General features: G+C 34.7%; 1 protein-coding gene across 1 annotated transcript; it reads right to left on the bottom strand.

The window, feature by feature from the left end:
- Positions 1-367: 367 nt before the first annotated feature.
- On the bottom strand, positions 368-19,387 carry LOC128984728 (uncharacterized). The gene is made up of 6 exons (XM_054404073.1): positions 19,295-19,387; positions 13,374-13,574; positions 13,016-13,145; positions 5,879-5,973; positions 4,098-4,334; positions 368-1,896 (listed from the first exon to the last, which is right to left on the bottom strand). The coding sequence occupies exons 2-6, from the start codon at positions 13,569-13,571 to the stop codon at positions 1,795-1,797; spliced, it is 762 nt and encodes a 253-aa protein (XP_054260048.1). The 5' UTR covers positions 13,572-13,574; positions 19,295-19,387; the 3' UTR covers positions 368-1,794.
- Positions 19,388-19,414: the final 27 nt, after the last annotated feature.

Below are 19,414 nucleotides of genomic sequence, written 5' to 3'. Positions count from 1 at the left end.
TTGGTATTGAATCCAAAGTCACAAAGTATAGAGAATTGGACGACTCCTCAATATAACCCGTGTCAAAAAATTTGATGAATTGGGAACTGTCCTTAGCAGTTTGGGTTTCAACCTGGAATTCGTGGCTCATTTACGGATTTAAGGTTTTCACAGTTGAATGGGTCCCGTGTCGATAAATAGACCTATAGAAGGATCGATAAAATCAATGTGCAAGACCATATAATCTACTCTCATTTTAGAAGGCATTGGATTTAACCATTTTAACCCGTTTTACAATGACCACACTAGATTTCTGAGAATGCCCATAGGCCTACGACTAAACGGTTTAACAAATTATAAATGAAAAACTCTCATTTTGTACCATAGTTTATTTGTGCAACTGTTGAATCGTAAATACTTTGTACAAAATTACATCTATAACAATAATACTTTAAAATTAACTTTGTGTAAACATTACAAATATATTTATATATACTTTACAATTACATAAAAATGGACGGAACAAGGCACAAAATATTTGTGTGGACGTCATCATTTCTTAAAATGCACTCTTTAAGAGAACAAGCTAGCAATAATATAGGTAAAAACAATACAATACCATTTGCCTAGTGCTAGCTGCCAGTTGTTTAACTGACAGAAAGTCATCTTAAGTGTATTAAATATATATAAAAATCAAAGCAAAAGAAAAAAGCAGAAACTAAATAATAAGCTAAGTGTGATCAACACATTACTTGGAAACTAGTTTTACAGCTTAAGAGTTACCAAACACTTTGATCAACTATCTGGAAATGTACAAATAAATACAAATTTGTTTCAAAACTAAATACAATAGGTATATAGTTTTGATAAGGGACAGTCAAAATTTGTTCTATTTTTGTTCTAAAAACTAGCTTAGAAAATAATATGCTTTATAATGTGCTTCACACAATCATATTCAAAAAATCAAAAATGTTAAAAAAATACAAAATTAGTAACCTAATACTATGACACTAACAAGGGAAATTAAAAGTATGGTTTTATACAAGATGAGATATCGATAGCTCCTCAAACTTATGTTTAGCTTATATAAACTGACAAAACATTCGAGATTTTGCATTTACAGAAATTACTTAACTAAAACCTTTGACTATTAATACAACAACTAGTCATTCCATCCCCATGTTAAAGTTGTAGCCAGGTTTTTAATAAAATAGTTCTTAGTATGTGAGCCACCTACAGATTGCGCTGATCTAAATTACTGATTTCTGCCAATTACACGATGGTTTTTACCAAGTCAAACTGATGGAATGACTTATTATGTGCTATAGCAACTGTTGTGACCCAGCAACTATGTCAATAACAAAAAATAAGGTACAAAATAGAGTTTTAGACACTAGTGCAATCTGTGACTGGCTCACACAACTACATTCTTTTTTAGTAAAAAATTGGCGACAGCTGATCCGTATAGATGGGATGTCTTCTTCTGTATCCAATAGTCAATGCTAAAACTCAATACATGATTGTTTTTTCAAAAGATTGTTCTCAAGCTTAAAAAGTAAGTACTAGCTAATTTTTCTTTCTTAAATCACAAGATATGTGAGTTTTAACTCATAATAACATGTGCGATAATCTAGCAGATGTAGAAATTTAATCCATGTCACAAGGACTTCACCATTAAAAAGTTACAAATTTAAAAAATTCTGTTAGTACATTTGGTCACCACACACCTCACTTGCAAAAATATCAGCAGTATGTTTTCTCTTGGTATACTGACACTCTTACTCAGGTAATCGTGGTGAGATCTTGATGGTTTGTTTACATGACTGGTTGGGTTGATACTGTGCTATGTGGGGTAGTAGGTCTGGACCCAGCCAACGAATGAGTGGTGGACGCATTCAGTGAAGCCATGGTTCCCATCTGAAACAATCATAATCATTAGCAGTTGACACTAACTGTTACATACGTATGTTGGTCATTGCCAGCCTTATGATCAACTACTATCAGGGAAAACATAATACACCTTAGAGACATGGTTAGTTTAGTGGTTTGAGAGCAGAGCTTCTGTCCTGAGGCCTCGATTCGAATCATGCTTTTTGCTATTAGGTAATGCCATGAGGTCGTTGGGAACTCATTAGCTGTAGGTCCGACTACATACTCCACAATGACTCGCACAGTCCTAGTTAAAACGATTTTCTATAAATGCAATTAATCATTTCAAAATCTTTTGAGTAAATACAGATCTGAAGTTTGTCTAGGACTATAGTATTTAATGTAATAACTCTGATTAGTTTTAAAATAAAATAAAAATGCTCAATTTACGCTGTAAGGGGTTGCAAAATTAAGTTTTTTGAGAATGGTTACAGTAAAAAAAGTCCACATTTTAAGTAGTTTCATCTACAGCGTATAGCAAGGACTACCTCTCGAAAATAGAAAAGGATAGGTTCGTCAGCCCCGGAGATATTTCCATCAATGCCATCTACTCCCCCTACTAAAAGTTTTAAAATAAATTTTTAATTATTTATTTCATTTCTAAACTATTCTGCAGTAGAGCAGGCCTGGTATTGTACATTGGGTTTCATTACTTCAAATAAATTTTGTTTATAAACAGATATAATACTTAAATGTCATTAATTATGAGTTCTGGTGAATTAGTTTTAGATCCAAGATTTTCATTGCCAAATAACTGTAAAAAAATTAAGACAAAATAATTTATAGCCTACAAGTATTTTATCCTAGTTTGTTAAACAGAAAAACATTAAAGTTACACACAGTAAGTTAGTGTGCGTAAAAGCATTGTCCCTACTCTCCCTTAAAAAAAAAAAAAAAAGTTAGAACAAACAAAACAATGTAAAATAAAAAAAATTAAATTTACGTAACAGATTTAAAATCACTTCCTAGTTCTCGAATATCAATTTCTTAATTAGATTAAAGAAGTTTTAGATGGCTTCAAAACAAAACGGGAATAAGAATAGGCATATTTAAAAGATTCCATGCAGAAGAGATGGAGGCTATGACAACGACAGCACTAATTTTCACAGGCCTTAAAACTTAACCCATATAAAAATAAATAGTGCAACAAAAGTAATAAACTGTTTAAAGCATTAAAATGTGATTTGACAAAAACCTACTCAAGACGCTTGCCTAAATATCTACTGATATCAGTCCTTTTCCAAATTCATCATTAATGTGACAAACAATGGGAATACTTACGTGGTGAGCAGGGTTCATAGACAACCCAAGCTGCTTGTGAAAAAATGTAATCAAATTACTAGCTGAGAATTACTACCAATTAACAACTACTTACTACTACTACAGTTATTTATGTCTAAATACACATTAGACATCGCTATATACATTGAAACCCAAAACCTTAGGAGTGTACTAGGCTACACCTTGCACCTAACAGCCTACATTAAAAGTATTTTGTTACAGATACTTATATACTTTGATATAATCACAAGGGTTTGGATATGCAATGTAACCAACTGATAATAAGGATACAATATTAAACAGATTTAATTTTCATAGGCTGTAAACAAATATAATCAATCAATCAATCAATCAATAAAATCTTTATTCAGAACGTACAGATACATCGTACATGAATGCGTCATTATGTTATTTTTAATATAAATAAAACCTTTGTTGTATTTAAAGCAAATCAGCTGTTATTACTTGCCAGTAAACCCTCATTAATCAAGATCCCTTTAATACAGTCTCTGCTTAAACTTGTCAGCCATTTGACAGTAAATAATAATTAAAATGACAGTAAATAATGAAAATTTCATTCGGCAAAGTTACAAAAAGCACTACTGTAGGGTACACAACACACCTAATCTGCATATATTTTAGCAAATAACTACAGTTTGTATTTTAAATTTAGAAGACATATTTTCAACCATGTATTAGTTAAAGTTGTAGCATTATACATTCAAACTACCTTAGAAAAACAATGTGTGTATTAAATTATGTTAATTATTTACTATAAAATACAAGTCACACCATCCCTCTAATCAGCTAACAGGTTTGAGAAGTATTTGCTAAGCCACAAGTAAATTATTTTCCACCAGATTATTTTGTGACAATTAACAAAGTTTGGAATGTGGTATTATACTTACACGCAAGTGAGCTAGGTCTTCCAGTTTAGTGAGATCGGAAAGTTCTAGGTACAGAGAGTAGACGAGGATCCAGCCGTAGATGTTGAGAGCAGTAAACACTGCCCAGAGAAGACACATGGTGATGTTGTAGCCGAATATCAGATCATTGACTATGGAGAAGAACAACCAGGCCAGGAACCGCAAGATTGTAAACACGGCAAACACATACAACCAAGGAACTATCTTGTGCTCGTACTCCTGAAAAGTAAAAAGGATGCTTTGGTTCTTGGACATAACTCTTATATTGTACATTTCTATTGAAAAATGGGATTAGCACAAAACAGATTTACACAGATTAACCATCTCTACCTTCGCAAAGATTGCTTTATCTGCCCTGAATTTTAAAACCAGATGATTTAACCAACTTTGTCTGGGAATCCAGAAACTGACCTTTCCATTTTTATTACATTAATACAGAAGGATTGTGTAAAAGCTGTGTACTCTGCTTTGTGTAAGAGAGAGTATACTGTAGCACTTAAGGGTTAAACCTAGATGTTTTTAACTCCCTAAACAATTACAAAACTACAAAGACAATTTCCAATCCCACAGTGTCCTAGATATTTCAATTACAATGACTTTTGTATTTAAAAAAATTTGGGGTGGTAAGTAATTCTTCAGTGGCTGTTTGAAATGAACAAAATTAACATTGCTCTTATGGCAAGCAAATCCAATATGGCCTTTAGATTCCATTGACTCCTTGGAAATCAATTACGAAACCACAAAGGACATTTCTAATCCCACAGTGCTCTGGATATTTAAATTACAATAACTTAGGTATTTGAAATATATTTGGGATGATAAATTCATCAACTGTTTGAAATTAATCCAAAATGGCCGCTAGCCTCTAAGGACTTAAATAAACGTCTGAAAAATATCTTAAATATGAATCTTGGTAAATTTTGTCTTATTAAAAAACAACAAAATCTGTATATAAGCCTAATTAACAAATACGTATTTTGATTATGCTATTAGGCTATACACTGTAATATCTTGTTTATGAAAAACTTTGTACAGCAGTCGATGTCATAACAAAGTCCTGTTTATATTTAAAATTGATATTCCGTTCATAAAATTGTGTGCATTCAAGGGCATATAATAACATTACATTTTCTTTATCCCAGCCATGCTCATATTCAGTATTCTGCATGACACTCTTTCCCTATAACCAACAAAACTAGCCCCGTATGCCTCATTGGATGCTCTGTTTGGTTACGTTGTCTACTATTACAACAATGAGTCATTGGATAATCTCTAGACTTACTCAGATTGAAAATATAAAAGTATATTCCTAACCTCCAACTTTTGTATGTTATCCATATGACTACAGTTTCGGAAGTTTAAGCTTCCACCAATAGATAGCACTCAATAATGTAGGCATTTTTTCTACTTAAAAAAGTGTTAACTAATGTAACTTCATAAAAGAAACATGTTAAACATATAAACACTAACGTGGACATGAATATTCAGTGCCTATATATATTAAAAATAAAAATACTGTTTGCATCTATTTACTATTTAAAAATTCTTTTATGGCCTGATGATGAAAGTTATGTTTCTGATACTGCAGTTGTCTTGTAAATATTGTATAACTGAAGACGGGGATTAGTAACCTACGTTTTATCATTAGAATCAGCTTTGGAAGCAACATAGCTAGATGAAAACACACATTTTTTGGGTGATTTGTTTATAAACCTTATTCATTTTTCTAAACTAAAGCATAAATAAAATATGAGATCACAAACCTTTCTTAGGGCTATTATAAGCATGATGCTGGAAACAAGGACAGCCACGGCTGCGATCAAGGAGAACAACGCAAACAGGATCAAGATGTTCCGCACTGCAAAAAAAGTTACTGAGTAAAGTCGTTTTCTGAATGTTTTATTACACAGCACATTCAGAAGGCCTGCTTATTTTATGGGTTTAAATTAAGCATGAGTTCAATTAAATACAGTATGTTCTAAGATTTCATTATCGGTAGCGAGCTGGTCTAGAGGTTAGAGCGTGGGACTTCGGTTCCAGAGGTCCCGGGATCAAATCCCGCCAAATCACCAATGGAGTTTATCTATGTGATAATGCCGCAACCCCTGAGTCTAGCCTGAAGTAATGTGAAAAATAATTCCGGGCTAGTGCCTAGACAAAAAAAATTTCATTTGTCATGTGTTCGTCTAGTGGTAGAGAGAGAGAGAGAGAGAGAGAGAGAGGGGCTTCCAATCCTTAAGTCCTGAGATCAAATCCCACCATTCACCAATGTATTTTATCCATATGATAATGCCATGACCCTCTAGGAGTAGCGTCCTCAGATGTGAGGTAGGACATAGAAGAAAAATCTTTAATTAGTAATACAGTGGAATTTTTATAGTCTTGACGTTCTTTAGTCCAACACATTAATAATCTGACACTTGTGCCGCTAATATCCCTCATTGAAGTTTGCTGACACTTATGCCGCTAATATCCCTCATTGAAGTTTGAGAGAGATCGGACAATCACATTATTGCACTGCCGTTTTTTTGTCAAAAGGTAAACCTGAAAATGTATATTTCATCATATACTGTTATTAAATAAGTACTCAATAAGTTTATGTGTTCAAGTTTGCTTTTTGACTCTTAGAATGAAATTAAAAAATTGTGCTTTGAGTGAGTCATCTACATTCAAATCAAATCAAAATATAGCCTACTTTATTCATAAAATGTACTTGTACAAAACATTGAACAGAGTCAATAATTTCTAAAACTACAATAATAAATAAAATAATAAACTATGATATTAATAAACAACAATAATATTTAAAAGCCCGAGTTAAGTACAATCGTATAAGAGTCAAGTAAGTTCTTCAAAAGAGTAAAGAGCACTAAAAAGGTAGTTGTTTAGTTTTCTTTTAAATGTATTTCCGTTTTCCTCTTTCTTTGTTTCGTTTGGAGTTTTCCCAATGTTACCAGAAAATAATGGATTTTTTCAAAAGAAAATTCTAATTTTGGCTGTTAAATACTTGCATGTCTAGCTTGTTTCTTTGGTATTGGTGGTGTGAGCTGTTTTCAGTAATGTTTTCCTTAATGGTCAAAACAGTAATGTACTGTCAAAAAACTGTTAATATTCCCAGATCTTTAATAAAAGCTGGCTTGACTAAATCTCTTCTCCTGAGTCCTAACACTATTCGTATAGGTTTTTTTTATTGTAATTTTAATAACATAATGTTATTGGTAATATTTTTAATAGTTTAAAGAGCAATTCTGATCTTAAACCTATCAAAATAAATGTGAGTATAATTTTAAGGTTTACTATTTAAGCCTGTTAATAGTTATATCTTCTCCCTCGCATTAAAATATTTATGACGAATTTCGAACAGAAAATTAGGTTTATCAAAAGGACAACTAGTCTTACTGTTATATATGTATATGCATGGCTTTATAAATGGATTCAATCCAGTATGTCTCAATTGGACTGGACTGGAGTAGAACTAGCTCCAGCGGTGTTTCAAGTCATTCTTCACTAATCCAGGTACAAAGTGAGATCATTTTATTACTACTCTTAAGTATATTTTATCATAGTAGTTAACATGGTGGCAGCGGTGATAAAACCCAACCATTATTGATTTCTTGAAGAATATATGATAATAGATGAAAAAGTGAAGTTTCTTTTAATCTGTGCGAGTTTTAAAAAGTCTATTTTTCGTGGTTGAAATACACGGCAAGGTAGTAAGTTTTACCACAAAACGTGTCGGAACGCTAGACTCAGAAAATCTCAATTTTGTTTCTAGAGCTCATTAATTGTAAATTACCACTAAAAGCTCTGTTGGATTTTTCTTTTACAAACTTTCAATTTTTGTATGCACTTTAGATCTTTTCATAGTAGGCTAGGCCCAATCAGTTGGCATAAAATTGAAAGTAGGTCATGGAAGTTTTCATGTTTGAGAGTGCAAGAAAAGTTCAAGTTTTGACAGGAAAGAAGTAAGCCTAGGCCAACTCTACTTCGATGTTTGAAATTAGTTAAACTTATGTTGAAAATGCATTGCTATGAAATTAATATGCAGTTCTATGCCTAATTTACTAGCCTACAAGTGTGAACAAAATATAAACTATTTAAAAGGCTAAAAAATTGTAGGCCTATGCCTAGTTTGTGAGATTTTTCTAAGAGTAGGTCTAATACTACCAAGCCTAAAATATCGGCTTAGTTTATTTAGGACAAGTTGATTTGGTAAATATTTAACTTCTTTTTATGCATTTAAGCTACATTTATTTGTTTGAATTTTTAAAATGCCTAAAGGATCTCAGACGGCTGGTTCTGAGGATGAACTTGTAAAGCCTAGTACGTTGGTAAATTTAACTATGAATTTGCCTCCACCATCATCTATGGAAATAAAGGGTGATGTCCTAGACAATTGGAAGTTTTTCAAACTTCAATTCGAAAACTATTCAATAGCCACTGGGCTGAATGATAAAGATGAAGAAGTTAAAGTAGCAACGTTTCTGTCTGTAATAGGCAAGGACTGCCTTAAAATCTACACTAGTTTAGATCTAGGCGATGATGACAGCACAGAAAATAAATTGAAGACTATAATAGCAGGCTTTGATAAATATTTTCAACCGGAAAAAAATGTTATTTATGAGCGATATGTGTTTGGGTCAGCTAATCAGTTACCGAATGAGAAGATAGAACAGTACGTATGCCGGTTGAGACAGTTAAGCACGACTTGTGATTATTCAGCTCTAGAATCTGAAATGATTCGAGATAAGTTAGTTTTAGGTGTTTCAGATCTAAGTCTCCGCAAGAAACTTCTGTCGGATAGCAAACTAACCTTGTCTGCGGCCATTGATATATGCAGGGCTCACGAGGCTACTGATAACCAGTTGAAGCATATCAGTAAAAATGAAGGTGCATGCGAACAGCAGCAGGAGGTAAACAAGGTTTTTATGAAGGAAAGAAAACATCAGAGCCAAGGTAGGCCAACACATTTCCCTAGTTTTAGAAATAGGAGAACTTGTCTTTTTTGTGGGAACAATCATGAAATGATAAGAGATAAATGTCCAGCTTATGGAAAAACTTGTGATAGGTGTAATAGACCAAATCATTTTTCAAAAATGTGTAACAGTTCCGAGTCAAGACCTAATAAATGGCCTAATGCACCCAGAAAAAATAAGTTTGCTAATAACAAACACTCTGTTAACATTGTTGATGAAACTGACAGTAGTTCAGAATCTTTGTACAAAATTGAGAGCCTTAATTTAGCTAGTAAATCTAATTCAGCTTCGGACAAGAAACAATGGGTAACTAACCTAACTTTCAGTACAAGGCCTAGGCCTACTCTCGATCATGACCAGGTTTTTTGTGACTTTGAGTGTCAGCTTGACACGGGTGCTTCGTGTAATGTTATGCATAAATCTGACTTTGATAAAATCGCTCGTAAAGCAATTTCAGAATTCAGCAAGCCTAGTCTTAAAGATTCTAGTACTATTTTGAGGTGCTACAGTGGCAACACTATAAAACCAGTGGGTGAGACTGATCTTGTTTGCTATTTTAATGATAAGGTGTATTGTATGACTTTTCAAATTGTCGACATTCCTGCGTATCAAAGACCCCTTATTTCTGCGGAGACTTGTAAACAGCTAAAGATTTTGCAGGTAAAAGCACAATTGTGCAAAGTTGAAGATGTTGATACTTCGCTGTCAAATAATACTAACCAGCAGGACAATGATATAATTGATGAATTTGATGATGTGTTTACGGGTCTTGGTTGTTTACCAGGAATTTTTCACCTAGAAGTAGATGCTACTGTGGATCCTGTTAAAAACTCCCCGCGCAAAGTTTCCATACCGCTTCGTAAGCAGTTGAAAGAAAAGATTGATGAGTTAGAATGTCAAGGCATTATTGTAAAGGAGAATGCTCCTACTGAATGGATTAGCAATATTGTAGTCGTTATGCGTAACGGCAAGATGCGAATCTGTCTTGATCCACGTCCGCTTAACGTTGCTCTTAAGCGATCACACTATCAAATTCCAACGATCGATGACATTTTACCAGACTTATCCAAGGCTAAAGTTTTCTCAGTGATGGATGCAAAGAATGGGTTCTGGCAAGTTAAACTAGATGAAGAGTCGAGCAAGCTAACAACATTTTGGACACCACATGGAAGATATAGGTGGACACGCCTGCCATTTGGCCTAGCTCCCGCGCCAGAAGAGTTCCAACGTAGACTACATGAAGTACTTTATGATCTTGAAGGAGTTGCAGTGATCGCGGATGATATATTGATTTATGGTTGTGGTGACACAGGAGAAGAAGCCTCAAGAGATCATGATAGGAAGTTGAGGATGTTGCTTTTACGAGCAAGGGAGAAGAATCTAAAGTTAAATAGAAAGAAGATGAAGCTTAGGCAGACAGAAGTATCTTTTATGGGACATGTTTTGTCGAACGCAGGATTGCGTCCAGATTTGTCTAAAGTACAGGCCATCACTGAAATGAAGAAACCAGAAAATGTGAAAGATGTCCAACGATTTTTGGGTTTTGTTAATTATTTAGCCCGTTTTGTTCCCACACTTTCGGACCTCTGTGAACCACTCCGACAGTTAACAAAGAAAGAGTCAGCTTGGATTTGGGACGAAACTCATAATCGATCCTTTGATAAAATTAAACAAAGCATTGCAAACGCATCAGTATTAAGATACTTCAATGTCCATGAACCACTGACTATACAGTGTGACTCAAGTAGTATAGGCCTAGGCGCATCGCTTCTCCAATCCGGGCAACCTGTAGCGTATGCGTCACGAACGCTATCCCCGGTAGAACGGAGATATGCACAGATAGAAAAAGAATGTTTAGCAATCTTGTTTGCTTGTAACAGGTTCCATTACTATATCAGTGGAAAATCAGATGTGACCGTCCAGACAGATCACCAACCTCTGGTAACAATCTTCAAAAAAGCTTTGCTTAGTGCACCTAAGCGTCTTCAATGTATGATGTTAAAGTTGCAAAAGTACAACTTCGAGTTGGAATATAAAAAAGGATCAGAAATGACCTTGGCAGATACATTGTCCAGAGCAGCAATACCTTATGATAATCGTAGTAGGAATCAAGAAGACATAGAAACCTCTCATGTTTATAAGATGATTGAAGAAGAGAACATGTTTAAAAGGATGGAAAAGGTGGATCCCACTAAACATCTAAATGTCACGAGTGAACGACTGGGCCAGATTAGGCGAATAACGCTGCAGGATCCAGTGTTAATGAAACTTACATCGGTTATCATCTCTGGATGGCCTAAACTGAAAAGTAGCCTAGATTTGTCAATAAGAGAATATTGGGGCTTTAGAGATGAACTTGTGGTCTTTGATGGAATAGTGTTTCGAGGTAGCCGTTTAGTTGTGCCTAAAGCTATGAGGCCAGAAATGTTACAAAGAATTCATGCTGGTCATCAAGGAATTGAAGCTTCTTTGCGTAAAGCTCGTGAAATTTTATATTGGCCTCGTATGTCAGAAGACATCAGGCAGTGTATTGAGAAGTGTACAGCCTGCCTTCTTAACTCTCCAGAGCAGCAACACCTTCCAATGCAAACTCCTGACACTCCAGACCTGCCTTGGACACACATAGCTATGGATGTGTTTGATTTTAGAGGACAAAACTACCTGGTAACTGTGGATTACTACTCTGACTTTTGGGAATTAGATGAGCTTCCAAACATGACCTCAGAAACTTTGATCAGTGTTTCCAAAAAGAATTTCAGTAGATGGGGTGTGCCAGTAAGTGTAACGACTGATAATGCACCGAATTTTGTTAGTTCAGATTGGTTGAAGTTTAGTAAAGACTGGGATTTTGAACACAAAACATCATCTCCTTATCATCCAAGAGGCAATGGGAAAGCTGAGGCGACTGTAAAAATTGCCAAAAATACTTTGCGTAGGATTGATCGTGATGATGCGGATCTGTGGCTGGCGATTTTAGAAATTAGAAATACGCCTGCTAAGGATGTGGGTGTTAGCCCAGCTCAAAGAATCATGTCAAGAAGGACTAGAACTACTATCCCAGTAACTAGGAGTTTGTTGTCACCCGAAGTACCAAGTGGAGTGAAGTCGAAACTTATTGAAAGGAAGAAGAAATATAAGCGATATTACGACCGAAAGTCCAAGAATCTGCCAGAATTGGAAGTAGGTCAAGGTGTAATCGTAAAATCAAGGCCAAATGTCAAGTATAATCAATGGGAATTTGGTTCAATCAGTAAACAACTATCAGACCGGTCTTACAGCGTAAAGACACCTTCAGGTCAGTTCAGGCGGAACAGAGAATGGATCAAAGTCACACCCCAACAAACTAGTAAGTCACCCACTCTCAGTCCCCACAACAGCCCTTCTCCAACTAAGACCCCATCAGAAGATGAAATGTGTAGCCAAGAAGAACACATAACTCCAAGGGAGATAGTTTCCCCTCAACGTAGGACTACTCGTTCAGGAAGGACTATCCGAACCCCTGAAAGATATAAACAATAAGAAAACTGAAGTAAACAAGTTGTAAATAGAAGAAGTTTTGTTTAATTTTGTTATTTATCTCAGAAGATGTTTATTTGTCATTTCAAATTTATTAAACTAGAGAAGAAGTTTTATTATTTTAAGAAGAGAATGTTGTTTATATATCATTTAAAAATTTGAAAAGTGAAGAGGAAGTTTTATTTGTTTGAAGAGGAAGATGTTATATATGTATATGCATGGCTTTATAAATGGATTCAATCCAGTATGTCTCAATTGGACTGGACTGGAGTAGAACTAGCTCCAGCGGTGTTTCAAGTCATTCTTCACTAATCCAGGTACAAAGTGAGATCATTTTATTACTACTCTTAAGTATATTTTATCATAGTAGTTAACACTTACTATGAATGACAGTAAAAAAATACTCACCATATCTATTTCCCACATAAACAAACTGATAACTGATGAAGTAGAAGCCGTAGTGAGTTGAGCCTGGTGCAGCCATTCCGAGGGAATAAAGATCAAAAATTGCTGTGATCAGTGTGAAGATGCTCAACAACTGCAATAGAACAGTCATAATGTTAACTTTTAATATTTACGATACTTTAAGTATGCTAAATAAATGTCAACAAGGGTTCTTTGTAGCTGATATCACACGCAGCTCCTTGCTGAGAATAATTCAGTACATTGTACATAACAAGATGAGTACACAAACATGCCAATACAACAGGTTACAATAGGTAATACATGCCAGATCTCCTGAAATGTTATGGAAAGAAATACTTACCAGGGAATAAATAGAGAAAAACAATGATCCCCTTTGAATATCGATGAAATATGCATCAGTCAATATTGGCCGTTGATACCAAGGCAACCGAACGGATCGCATAGACCGAGTGGACTTAAGATTCGCTGATGACCTTGTTGTGATGTGGGAGTACATCGATGGCGTGCCCATACTGGGCGACTTTTTGCCTGGATTCATCTTCTGAAAAAGAAGAAAAATAATTTTAAAAACTAGATAAAAGTTTTTACAATTTTAAAATGTGACCAAACTATCACAACAGAGAAGTAAGATACAGAGAAAACATGCTTATGGAACAACCGTGCGCTTTTAGCTGTGGAATGGTGGGTCGGAAATACACTAGTACCGAGCCAGGAAGAGCCCGAACGGCTATTGTTTCCAAGAGCAGTTGTAGCACACAGGCTCTTCCTACAGCATGAGCACTATAGTTCGTGATGGTGAGGGGGGAAAGGAGAGCGGAAGGGGACAACCAATAGAATTTGATCTAGATACAAGTGACTGGTGCTAGACACGATTAAAGTGTACCATTGAATTTATCCTCTGCTATCACTAACTGCACAACTGCCAACTAGAACTAGATAAACTATAAAAGCAATACGGTAATACAAAGCAAAAACAAAGCCTTGTGAATCAGTAAACTTCTCCTTTTAATAGTCTCGACTATCCAACCTAAACTGGGCTCAGCAAGGGCAGATAATGCTGAAAAGTTTATAGTTGATTAAAGCCATCATAAACATGTTAAATATCGTTGAATCAATAAAGCTTTTCTCCTGTTATACCTATTCAAGGCTTGTAATAGCCTACATTAAAATCATTAATCTTGCCGTTTTTAAACCTTGATCATAAATAACATAGAAATAATTTACAAAGTAAAAACACTAAATATTGTAGCACAACTGTAAAATTTGAATAGGCCTACTCGTCAGCTTATAAATGGGTGTCAGTTAGGCCTCTTTTATGCACGGCGTTTTTCGTCGGGCGGAATCTATCGAGCTTTCCGTCGGTTACTGCGTGAGAATTAAATTTCTTTTTAAATCCGCGGAATAATACAAACTTACTGTTTCGTAGAAATAATACGACTTTATTCCCGGGACTGACATGGGAATTTTTGAATCAAATGTATTACCGGGATTGATATGGGAATTGTTGTACAAAAGGCAATCACACCATCTCATTGGCAACCCTGCAGAACTGCCAACACTGTCATTGCTGCCAACCCTAAAACTTTCATTCTCCGGGTGTACACTGTACAGCCCACCTCCATTGCCGTCGTCTATTTTTCTTTACGCACAAATAGGTATAATAGTATAATATAAATACTAGGTAAATAAATAATTAGGTATAAATAATTAGGTATAATAATAAATAGGTATAACCAATAAACAAGGATCCATCTTGGGTCACTGACAATGGAAAAATGAACAAAGCTGGCAGCAATGACCACCCCCACCGCGGACATCATAAAAAACTAGCAGATTTCGCTCGGCGGAGAAACTGCATAAAAGGGACATCGATTCCGCCCGACCGAAAACGTCGTGCATAAAAGAGACCTTACCATGATTAAGTGGATAGCAGAGGTAGGTATGCAGTGTGTATGAGAAGTTGACATACTGTGTGGTATGTAGTGTGCTCAAACAATAAGAAAGTACAGCCAAGTGCAGATGCCTAAAGCCTGATATATTTCCCTGAGTACAGGCAGAAGTGACAAAAGAAGTTGTCTCAATGCACCCACTACAGTGTATTTTAGTATCACAGGGAGATAGCACAGGATTTCACATTACGATCATTTTATAAGAGGATCAGAATACACGGAAGGTTGTATAACTAAAGATCGGATAATCGAGACTATACTGCAGTTGCTTCAATTGATATACCACAGTTGATGTACTTGGGATCGTCCTGTTGAATCTCTGTTGTAGACATTTAAACCAGCCCTACTAGTTGCCTTGTTATTAATAATTATAATTTTCTACTTTAGACATAATATGTCTTAATCTAATTCTAATCGAACGTGATAATTTCAGTTTTAATTTTTCAAATCGTCTAGAACAGTTCCAAATAAAACACTATAGGGCTACAATAAACAAAACAAACAAGATAACATGAGGCAGGCTAAGTTTTAATTTTGCGCTAGAATATCCACTTCAAAAAATATTAAGTAAAAAAGTGTTAATCGTTAGTTGCAGTTCATGCTGTTACAATTTTATCAAGAAAATTAGGTCTATGTAATACGTGATTGTAATAACATATTGATAACTTATATAATACAATCGATGTTTTGGCCCAAAAACATCCACATTTTACCACCAATGTTTTGATGTCAATGTACCTAATCGGGAGTTTATGTTTTTCTAGATAAGTTAATATATCTTACCACTTATTCTTAATTAATAAATTGGTGTAAAATAGGCCTGCGCTACTTTCAATTTATGCAATCTGGTGTGTTGCAGTATGGTAACCGGTTTAAACTTACATAGGAGTCATCTTCAGACCAGTTTACTTTTTAAGATGTCTTCTCGCTTCATTTTAAGGTTGTAAATTACTAATAATTAGCTTATGGTACAATACCTCGTCAAGTAATCCAAATTTCTGATGTCAGGTTAATAACCTACCTACATGTTTCGCCGTAAATGTGGCATTGTCGGGGTGACCAAACATACAAAACATCTATGTCACAGGCACACAAAAAATACCGTAGACACTAAACATTTAATTAAAATTGATGGGCCTATCTCACGACGCCTTCTACCTGCTCTACTGAGCACTGGAGTACCTACTACCTGTGTCGAGATGGTCTGTGATTCCTTGACGAGGTATTGTGCCATAATTATTAGTCATAAGTTATATAGTAATTTAGGGGCCCTCAACATGGTATTTGAGTTGTCAATTAATCATAAATTAGAACACGCATACACATAAACAGGAACATTCGGATTGTAAAGAATTACTTAAGTCACCTTCTGTTCTTTTAATCCTAAATTTTTGTGTTTATGTATTTGTAAGTGTGCAGGTCCTATTTAAGATTTAAGCTTATTATTTGATTAATTGACAACCTTCAAATGAAGCGAGAAGACGTCTAAACTGGCCCAAAGGTAAATTAATAGGGTATAAGAAAGGAAAAAATATTTTATCGATAATGAAGAGTTTATCAATAATTATATAAATACTTAGGAATGGTTGGAGTGATTTAGTTCAAGAGTTTACTGTTGTGTAGATTTTGGCATAATGGTAAACTTATTGTAGATTAACTTAGTGAAAATGAAGTAGTCTAGGCTATAGATCTAAGTGTGTTGATTTGAGCAGTTGAGATAACGACCATCCAAAATTATGTTTGAAAGTGTTTTATGTCAGTATTGTGTGGAAAGGCCTTTTTTCTGATCCACAGAACAAGATAACGGGTAATTATTCCGTATAGGTGCCTGCAAACAAATTTTTAATTTTGATATCTTACTTTGTAGTTTTTTTACCTCTTGAATCCAAATATACCATTATTTTTCACAGCTGATGATTATTTCTCAAGATATCGCCGTAATAATATACAACATTACAATAAACAAGGTAGGATGGATGATATTTACAAGTGGAATGAACTATGGATTAAGTAAGCCAACAGCTGATTATTTTCAATCATAGTCAAGCAAATGGAAGTAGCCTAACAACTTTAATTAGCTAACTCTGATTCTGTAAGCATTTGTGAAAAAGTGATTTGATGTGTTTTTCTCAGGATTTTAATTTTACAAAAACAGTCTGCAGGCGACATAAACTAACAACTCGATACATTATAACCTAAACTTTACCTTTCTAACCTAACTTCAAAACACTTAATGCAGTCACCAATTCACATACAGCACGACCTACCACCCTGACATGCCTAAATAAGAACTAGTGATGTGCGTATCGATGGATACGTATCGATACAAGGACCGCAAAATATTGATATTTTGTATCGATACGTGGGAGTGTATCGATACACCTATAGCCAATATCGTATTGAATATTGTATTGTTTATTTATTAATATAAATCTTATTTTTAAGGTAAGAAATTTGTCTTCCCATCTTCCTCCCCTCAAAAGTAGTAGTGGAAGTTTGATATTTTACCCTACCATCCTCAAAAACATTGATAAAACATGTATTTTCAGCTATGTTTTGCAAATAACCTCAAAACTAGGGCCACCATTAATGGAATTGGGGTCACTCATTATCCATATTACCGTATATTATTTAATGTGTAAGTGGCATACCCACCATCGTTATAAGTACCTTTTGATTCAATTAATTATCCCTGTGTAAAAACAAGAAAAACAATAACAAAATGTTTTCCAATTTTGAGGTTTTACCGGAATTTGAAGGTTATGTATGTGAGTTTGATACAAATAAAAAGACACAGAAATGAAACGGCTTTTCTGAGGTAAGATTACATGCACTAACCCTCTTTACAAGCTTATAAGTAACATAGTATTTGTCTATGCAGCTTGTATATTTGAGATATTAAAATTTTTTTTTAATTTTATAAATAAACAATACGGTACGATATTTTATCCGATGCGGGTAAAAATCGATACATCAGGATACGATACGATACACGTATCGATGCACCACGTCCCGATACGTATCGATACGCAGTATCGATACATTGACCCGTATCGCACATCACTAATAAGAACTAAGTTACATGTAATTAGTCCACCAATCCATCTAACTTATATCTCCATAATGTGACGAAATTCCTATTAGCCTATAGAAAACATTAATGACTACAGAATCACTTGAAATGTTTCTACAACGATGTTATCATGTTTAATCATGATGTTCTTCTTCTCATCAATCATGTTACTCTCTTCACTTAACCTGGACTTGTAACGGCGTAGCAGACTAGCACTACACAGCACGTATGAATATTTTTGTTTTGAGTTCTAGTTGTAGTGAAGTAAAATGGTGTCACTAGGCATAATGCCGATGATAGAATCAGAGTGAGTTAATAAAATTCAAAAGTTGTTACTTCCAGTTGCTTGTTGTGTGGTTGAAAACAGTCAGCTGTAGGTATAGTTACCCACAGTTCATTCCACTTGTAAATGTTATCCATACTACCTACCTTGTTTATTGTAATGTTGTAGTATGTTTTTACGGCGATATCTTGAGAAATATTCATCAGCGGTGAAAAATAATCGTATATTTGGATTCAGGAGGTAAAAAACTATAAAGTAAGTTCAAAGACATCAAAATTAAAAATTTGTTTGGAGGCACCTATACGGAATAAATACCAGATAACGTTTAGGCACTCAAAAGATTCCCTGCAGGCGCTTTGCCGCTAAATAATGATTTGAGGTTATAATCGTAATGTCATGACAAAATCACACTGTTTTGTGCTTAAAAACAGGTTTAATTTAAATAAAAACACATCTCCTAACAGGTTTCATTATGTAGGAAATATTAATGTTTATAACTTAGTGCTCGATAGGTATAACTTAACTTATTTTTGGGATCAATACTTTGCCTGGAGAAAAATTAATACACCATCAAATTGAGAAATTTCACCATCCCTAGGTCTAGGGCACTCTTTCAGTAAAGCATAGCCAAATCAGAAAACCGATGACCTAAGTTTAAGTTAGACTGGAAGAAGGTGGATATAGGCCTAACCATGGTAGGTATTAAGGTAAATTTGGCTGGCATGCAAGATAATCAAGTTGAAATCATAATTGGATCAACAGGTAAGAATGATTTCCTACTAGGCCTAGGCCTAGATTTATGCCTAAAGTTATAGCATAGCTTTCGACAATAAGTTAAGTTAGTAACCATACAATGGCGACAATAAATTAAATTAGCGTATGGAATAGTATTTAAAAGATAAAACACAATAAATATTTGCCAGTAAATTATTAATATAGTACATTGCAAATGTTACCTTTTCAAATTTTTGATGTAACGAACAAAATTATTTCACAAATAAAAATGACAACAGAAAGGGACGAACGAAAGGGGTGTGGTATAGAGTAAGTCAACGAAAACAACACATTACACAAAC

The sequence above is a fragment of the Macrosteles quadrilineatus genome, unplaced genomic scaffold (genome assembly GCF_028750875.1).
Source record: "Macrosteles quadrilineatus isolate MER2022 unplaced genomic scaffold, UCM_ALF_1.0 Scaffold_1__1_contigs__length_201487025, whole genome shotgun sequence".
In the NCBI taxonomy this organism is placed as follows: domain Eukaryota; kingdom Metazoa; phylum Arthropoda; class Insecta; order Hemiptera; family Cicadellidae; genus Macrosteles; species Macrosteles quadrilineatus.
Note: the sequence above shows the minus strand (reverse complement) of the source record. Positions and strands in the feature narration are given on the sequence as shown.